The following is an 8,217-nucleotide window of genomic DNA, read 5'->3' on the forward strand; positions in this document are numbered from 1 at the left end:
TGTATTTTATTTATGAGAGACATTTGAATAAAATGTTTCGTAATAGTTTGGAACATTATCAGTTAGCGGTACAATATTTGCTTGATTAGAACGTCTTTGTTGCCATGTTCTTCGGTTGTTGGTAAGGTGATACTCAAGAGCTTCTCTTCTCCCACGGAACAGATTCATAAATCTATTGAAAAGGGTGGATATTCCCCCTCCTCCAGTATCCAACTTTTGCTATAATTTGGAATTAAAAATATATGTACTTCTAAAGAAAAAAATGGTGTGAATGATTAGTGTGATTTCAATCATTATGAGTGTTATCCACCCCATTTAACAAATACTGTTAGATGGACTTTAAGTGGGGTTTATGTGAAGACCCCAAGAAGTAACTTTATAAGTCTAATGGGAAATATTTTACAATTCTCGTCATCCCAAGAAGAAAATCGCAGTGTAAGGTTATTGGAATAGGGTAATGGCACTGTAACCTCACTCATGTTTTTTCCTAAAACCAAAAAATCTGCACCCATAATTCGGAAGATTGCTTAAGCTACAAAGTGCAACTACTCTTGTATGAGAAGCGAAAGCGAGCAGACGCAAAACGGAGACGAAATATTTTACATGTAAAGAATTTAGGAAGTGCCATACTTATGAAACAACATTATAGACGTTTGGTAACTTTAAATGGTGGCGTGTAATAGATACGTTTACCAAATCTTTAGTCCACAGTTCACAACAAAAATTGCATTTTAAACCCTGGTTACCTTCAACAACTACTTAGGTCATAAGTAACAAAATGTAAAATTTAATAGAAGTTCTGCTACTGCATGGAGGTCAAATAAAATAAAATAATTTATTTTCGGTAGCTTTCGGACCGCGGTCCTTCGTCCATTAAGATATTCGACCATGGAACAAAATTTTAGTATTTATAATCATAAGTAACATCATAATAATGAGTGTAATAAATAGCAAAAAATTATCACTGAACTAATTTTTTGAGTTATTGCACAATCTGGGTTTAGTACATCACAGACATGTGTTCGCGGATATTATTCTAATGGTAGAGACAATTTTACGCCGAGGGCCCCTATTTTTAGCGGTACCTTTTTGGTCACTCGAGCAAAACGTGCTACAAAATCACATTGTGCCTAGTAGTATAAAAGTGCCCTTTTCTAAGACAATCTTCATACATAGTTCCCATCTGGCGCCCAAGAGTACAGTCCAAACCCGAATATACTACTCAGTTCGGTTGCAAATCCAAATAAAGGTTCGATACGAAAGTTAACATTAAACCAATAGAAAGACATAAGTATCATAATAGAAAACTCTGTTATGTTATTTATGGTAGGCAGATACCCCAAACGTATTGATTAAAACGCAGTGACGTAGCTAGGGGGCGCCGTGGGCAGCCCGCACTGGGTGCCACCCGTTTGGGGCCGTTTTGGAGGTGACACCCGACCGTGAAAAAATAAACACTTACATAAACTAGAGAAATTCGAAAAAACTTTTTTACGCGTTTTGACTAGTAAGTAGCACACCATGATATCCGCACCGGGTGCTACCCATGCTAGCTACGCCACTGATTAAAACGTACCTGTTGACAAGCTTCAATCACGCATGATCCTTGTTCAATTGTAATATTTAGCGGGAGATATGGCTATAGGGTGAAATTATAGTTCATTTTACGTTAACATTATGCCAGAGATATTTGGTTTAAATTTACTCACAACTCTACAGCATAGGCTCATCTAATGCGATAAAACATTTCAATTGATCAAAATAATATACATTTCAGATTATTTAGGACACAAAATAATAATTACTAACCAAAAAATTGTACGAATCTCTCAGGCAAATTACGCATTGAGACTAAGAAATGGAAATGTAATGAAACTATAGCACTTAAAGTTTTCTCGTAAATTATTTAAAAATTTATTTTGAATTATTCATTTGGCGGTAGTTAAATCCCTGATAAGAAATAGGCGTCATACCTTCAGTTGATTTTCATTTGCTGATTGAATGCAAACCCTTACAGACTGATATACAATGAAAATAAAAACAAATTATTTTGTTATACTTTTACAACGATTTTTCGATTGTCTTCACTTCGATCTTATTAAAAAAAATTACTAACGTTTTGGTTATTAAATGAAAATTGAGCCGTTGCGAATACAGCAACTTGAAGAATAACCACGACAACTATCAAATAATTGACACCTACACGTAAAAATGAAAGTGAAATACAAAATGCATAAAGACAGCCGGTGGATATTATGCCAATTACCCATTTTGCGGATGTTTCCAACGCGAAATAGAAAGCGATAATAAACTCATCGCGCTAAATCAGCACCTTATTATATCTACCTTATTAAATTAATAAGGGTCTTAATAATTAATTCGTATCCCGAGTGACGCCGCTCATTTATTTGTTCCAAATTAACGTTTTGCAACAAAAGACGCTTCCTGGAAAATAGGAGATGAAAATCATCCGACCTATATTAGTACTATGGCAACGGATCAAAAATACACTTCTATCATTCTAAATAATATCCGACTATTTAAAACGACAAAAAAATGTTTTGTCGAAATAGTTTATAATATCCTCGTTCCCTTTTTAGCACGCTTGCTCAAACTGTTAAAACTAATAAAAATCCAATTCAAATTATTTTCGCGCAGAGCGATTTTGACAAGTGCCATCTTGATTGACTGCTCAGGCAGCTTGAGTTATCCCTTAATATCATCAATATCAAAAGTGACATAATTATGTCCATTTTTTTAATATCAATATACTTTAAAATGCCAAGCAAAGTTACGGGACGATTTCTCAAATAAATAAAATATTTAGAAATATTAAGACTTTTGATTTTTATTTCTTATTTTAAAAATCCAAAATACCTAGTGACCAACGAAGGAAAAATATTGATAATGTAAAAAAAATACAAAGTTGGAAGTGAATTGACGAACATTAACTAGTGAGATTTATCTTTACGCGTGTCAATAGCCTTTTGCATGATCCACGACGAGATGTTCCAGAGAAATTCAGGAGTGTGTTCGTACATCCAATACTGAAAATAAAAATTTCATTTTATGCCGTGCTCCTTATATTAGTTTAAACGCTGCGATTGCTTTAACTTTTCGCGTAGCGCTTCCAAAGGCCAACTGTCAATATCGCCAGATTTAGTTATCTGAGGTATACGTTTAGTATACATAATCTTGTGGATGAAAATCCAAATAAACGAAGTCATAAAAATTTTTAAAGGAATTATAAAAAAATCGATAATTGTGAGGCATCTGAAATCTGCTCACATTCTGTCGGTCAGTTTGAAATAGATTTAGATTAGTGTTTGATTATCTGGTTATCACAATTATTTTATCGGTTCAGATAAAGGGAATCGATTGGAAGCACTAATTCGGCGTGATAGGGTTTTTAGGTAGTTTTACCTGAAGACCATGTGACCAGTGACCAGTCGTCCTGCTCGCAACGCCAACAGTCTTGAGCGCGCTTCTGACAAAAGTATCAGAGTCCGGTACCACGATGCTGGGATTCGTCAGAAAACTACTGAAACCCACTAGTTTCGTGGCGATGTAAGAAGGAACTAAACTTTGTATTAAGATTCCTTGGTTAGCATATTCATACTGTAAAGCTCGGGTAAACCAGTCAACGTAAACCTACATCGCGTGTAATTAGGATAGTTATTACTACTACCTCAATTATCAACAAACACGACGCGATTATTTGGTTTACCTTGGAAGCTGAATAACCGGCCATTAGAGGAAGCGGATAAAACGTGGACAAGGAAGACATATTAATAACGACACCTTTTTTCCTGAATTAGTTAATAAATAGAATCGTTAATGGTTTTGGACAAAAACTAAGAAACGCTTGCCAATCGCACCTTTGGACCATTTGAGGCATTACAAGGTACGTCAACATGAATGTTGCCGCGCAATTGAGGTTGATCAAGTCCCAATGTTTCTGTAACGACGAATCAATTATTGACGAGGCATTTTTCTAATTTTTTTATTAGTACCTGTTCTGGTACATCCAGAAATCGAGATGGATACTCGTACATGCATCCCACATTATTCACTAAAACAAATTTTATTGTATTATTTATTTATGAAAACACTATTAAAAACGTATGCTTATTTATTTAGTATGTGACGCTACCTAAGATTTGTTTATTCGTGAATAAATTAAGAATTTAATTTAAAAAAATTGGTTTCGATTAGCGTTTTTTATTAAGCAGGGAAATCTTTAAAATTTGGAATGCGCAAAGATTATAGGCCCCTAACGAAAAACATATCGTTCTGGTCGTTTGCCGAAAATAAAAAGCTTTAGAAATTTCATTTAAGTTCGCCGTAACCAGGATTTTTACGGGTTACAATAGTAAAACATATTATTATTATTCCGTGGCGTAAAAGGAAAAGATGTTAGCGGGAAAAAAAGGAAAATTTTACGGAGAGTCAACCGCGCCGTTTTTTGAAAGGTGAATACGTAAAACCATGAATATCGAATTACGTTAGGTAGTCTAGCCTTTGAAACTTTACAAACTTTCAGTGCCAAGGGTTAGCGTTAAATTTAGGTTCTAAAAATTTAATACACATCTTTTTGATTGAACGAAAATAGGTAGGAATATTAATTCAAAATTCCTTTATTTATGATTATCAATTGATTTTGTAGTAGTAGCGGTATTTTTGTAAGAGTCACGAGTCATTTTCTTCGCTGGTTAAATCTCACAATCCCGGAAACGTTTTGTGGATCGAGTCAACGCAAAACACCTGTCTCCCGTTTGGCTCAATAGAGTGCTTTCAATTTGAAACTCATTACGTCACCAATGTTATTCGCCTATTGAGAAAAACCGGTAACTGTCAGGGGGGCCATGGTAAACACTACAGCTGTGACGTCACACGTTTCCAAAAACGTTTCAAACGAAAGCGCTCTATTGATTACGTAAAACCACGGCCAACTTTGATCTCTCGCGCTACAGCGGTCATCTCATTCGTTGACGTTTCTGTGTTAACCTATGAGCAAAAGATGTGTATGACGTGAGCACCCCTAGCGGATTATTATTTTTAGAATAGTTTTTACATTGAATCAATATAACAACCGAGCGTGGCGCTGAACTCCTACACGTTATAGTACAGTTTATAGGGGGAAAATCCTTGCTCGCGGAATTTCGACGAATGTTTTGGCCGCTGTAGCGCGAACAGAGCGTGATCAAAGTTGGCCGTGGTAAAACGTAGAAAGGCACCGCCCATCTATGGTAAAAAATTATTCGTTTACATTCACTGTAAATCAATATTTAAGAACGAAAAAATAAATTGAATTTCGAAGGCAGACAAAATTTACGTAAACGAAAAAAACTTTCCGTATAGCACTCGGAACACTTACACCCAATGTCACGATAAATTTTATTTCAAATGCGTGATTTTTTTATCAGATTTTTAAACAGAAAACTCTCCCAAAAGCCCTTAAGAAGTTAAGAAGATAAAATAACGAGTAGAAGATAACGAAATAAATTCAAAATTAAAAGTTCATACACTTGAAATTTACGAGGTCGACGGAAATAGATCTTTAATAAAAGGCTTTGAAAATATTTTTCAGTTTGTTTAGCACCTACCCAGTCAAGCGTTTTTAGCTATGGAAGTTTTTCGTTAAATTAAATCCCGATTCTAATAATAGAACGCGTATAAATGACTCCCAAATGACACCATTTCACTATAAGAAGGGGTTAGAAAAAATATCTTGCTTCTGAAATAGCTGTTTTTTGGAACGGAGACTTAGAAAATGTTTCTGGTGTTTTAATAATTGAACCGTGACAAAAATTAACTTAATTACGGAAATTATAGTACCTCAAAAAAATAGTAAAGGTACTTTAATCTAAACTTTTGATTTATCATAAGTAGTAACATAGGTATTGGCATAAGTCTATAATATTGGTCCAACAGATTAAATATTCGGGGGGGGGGGGGGGGCATGGCCAAGACTACGGAATTCCAGTACTCAACCCCATCCCCCCCCCCCTTGTCATGTTTTGTAGGTGGTCCTCTTGAGGCAAGACCCCAGGGTTGTTGATTGATTTGGTTTAAATCAAACAATTATTGATTTTAATTGATAATGATTTTTTTACGTTTTAGACTTCTTTTTCTCTTGACAAATGATTAATAATGTGGATTCAGCGGTTATGTAAACTACATTTTAAATTAATCTTCATTAAATTTAATTACTAATTAAAAACTAAATCTGATTGCTTGAATTGACTGTGCTAGGTGATTTAAATAAGAAAACTAAGACCCCCCACAGCGCGAATGTGGGAGTTACCTTATATCAAAATTACACAAATTTTCCACGCTTTTAGCCTTTAATTTTCTTTCAAGGCTAAACCAAACTTAATAAATCCTTTGCAGAAGCCAAATATTTATTACTTTTTATTAATAACCTATTTTATACAACCCATTATTAATTTTGACCCACCCTATAAGAGTAATGGCAGTGCTACGTCACACGACGTCACCCATGCCTTTTCCTATTCATAAAAAATTTGCGCCCGCAATGGCGGCCATGGCCAAAGCTACGGAGTGCTACTATTTTATAGATTTTGAAACAGATAATTTTTAATATTAGTACTCACCTAAAACGCCAATCTCTTTACCAGCTAGTTCTTTGCTAATTTTAGGGTATATTTCCCGTCCTTTCGCAAAATCGGCTTGAATAATGTGAGTTTCGACTTTAAATTCCTTCTCTACAAAATTAACCACAATTATACAACGATAAAAATTTTATTTAAAAATTAGCAAAAATAACGCTCAAAATAGATAAAAACGTAAAATGATAATAAACTTGCCTATTTCTTCGGCAACAGCTTCTAATTTGTCTTGGGATCGGCTAATTAGAATAATTGACATTCCATGCCTGGCGAGTTCTCTGGCGTACGATTTTCCAATTCCATCGGTACAACCGGTGACAACTAATTGGGTTTAAAAATAAAACATTTCGCTTTAAATCGTATCGGCTAGAACGCCGATAACAAGGTGAAGGCCGCGTCGAGGGTGCGAAATTAGAATAGGTAACATCATTACCAGCCCATTTTCCGTATTTCCTGAAATCCTGTTTCCATAATTTGGACAAAATGTGCACGCGTAGACCTATTAAAATGTTTCTGGCGATAATCAAAGACGTTTTCCCTACGTAAAAAGCGCCGATTAAGGCTAAGACGCTTTCGTACATCTTCAAACTCTTATTGACTTCTTCGAACAGAAACATCAGTCGGTCTACCGTTGCCATTTTCGTTTCGTTTCTCGGGGAAGGGTCGTGACGTCGCTTAAGCGTTGAATTTTCCGAGAGATGTATAAAATTGAGTTTTAGGAAAACACGCTCGTCCCCCCGATCCGCGAGTGAGGGAAATGTAGGTTATTTCCCCGCGTAAAAACTATTTTGAAATTATCCCCTTTTGGCATTTTGTTGACCTATCCTTTGGAACCATTTTTCCTCCCCTCTCCCCGTAATCCGCCATGACACGCAGTGGGGAGTTCGACCGTGTTTTTACCTCTATCTTATCTCTCATCCTGGATTCCGCATTTTGACCATAGATGGCACCAACGTTTCGGTAACGCGTGAATCTCTAAAACGTTTTGGTTTTTGAATGTAGATGGCGGTAAATTTTAACGCTTCCCGCAACGGGCGCCAGTTTTAATCTCTTTTAACTAACATCAGTCGACGAATGTGAAAAAGAACGTTCCAATGAATCTTTGATCCGTTAAAAAACAACATTTAAATTACACGCGCAAATAATTCCAATAAAATTTCGCCATTTTAAAATTTATCGTTTCATTTTTTAGTTTAATTTCTTTTCGACTACTATACTACGTGACATAAAAAATCAAAGTGTTAAAACGAAGCGGAAGTAGAAGAATCAACAGTGTAACGAATAAGCAACTAGTTTGTTGTCCATTGAAATTTCGTAGGGTAACATTATTAGAGAATTATAACTTGGATTAATATTATAAATCGAGTTTAGACCCCAATTTAGTACACTAAATTTAACTTTTTATACTGAAATGTGGTGAAAAATAAACTTAGGTTAGGTTTATTTAATTAACGCTTTCTATAAGCCTCGTCTCAAAGGGTATAAGATGGGAGGAACGCCTAAATTACTAAATTTACATTAAATTTACATTGCAAAAAACTAAATGTTACCAATAAACAAAATAAAGTAGTATTTCAAAATAAAG

At 35.1% G+C, this 8,217-nt stretch overlaps 2 protein-coding genes across 2 annotated transcripts; both read right to left on the reverse strand.

The window, feature by feature from the left end:
• Positions 1 to 6: 6 nt before the first annotated feature.
• Positions 7 to 2,458, reverse strand: LOC149947610 (uncharacterized). The gene is made up of 7 exons (XM_090170918.1): positions 2,267 to 2,458; positions 2,117 to 2,199; positions 1,974 to 2,018; positions 1,810 to 1,851; positions 1,710 to 1,730; positions 1,577 to 1,639; positions 7 to 219 (listed from the first exon to the last, which is right to left on the reverse strand). The coding sequence occupies exons 1-7, from the start codon at positions 2,268 to 2,270 to the stop codon at positions 7 to 9; spliced, it is 471 nt and encodes a 156-aa protein (XP_090027044.1). The 5' UTR covers positions 2,271 to 2,458.
• A 364-nt stretch (positions 2,459 to 2,822) lies between these two features.
• Positions 2,823 to 7,526, reverse strand: LOC149947611 (inactive hydroxysteroid dehydrogenase-like protein 1). Its single transcript, XM_090172762.1, has 8 exons — positions 7,066 to 7,526; positions 6,831 to 6,953; positions 6,618 to 6,728; positions 4,014 to 4,072; positions 3,879 to 3,958; positions 3,728 to 3,809; positions 3,424 to 3,651; positions 2,823 to 3,047 (listed from the first exon to the last, which is right to left on the reverse strand). Exons 1-8 carry the CDS (start codon positions 7,268 to 7,270, stop codon positions 2,952 to 2,954), a joined length of 984 nt encoding a protein of 327 aa, XP_090028888.1. The 5' UTR covers positions 7,271 to 7,526; the 3' UTR covers positions 2,823 to 2,951.
• Positions 7,527 to 8,217: the final 691 nt, after the last annotated feature.

Source organism: Leiobunum rupestre, chromosome 4 (genome assembly GCF_980474605.1).
Source record: "Leiobunum rupestre chromosome 4, qqLeiRupe1.1.hap1, whole genome shotgun sequence".
Classification (NCBI taxonomy): Eukaryota; Metazoa; Arthropoda; class Arachnida; order Opiliones; family Sclerosomatidae; genus Leiobunum; species Leiobunum rupestre.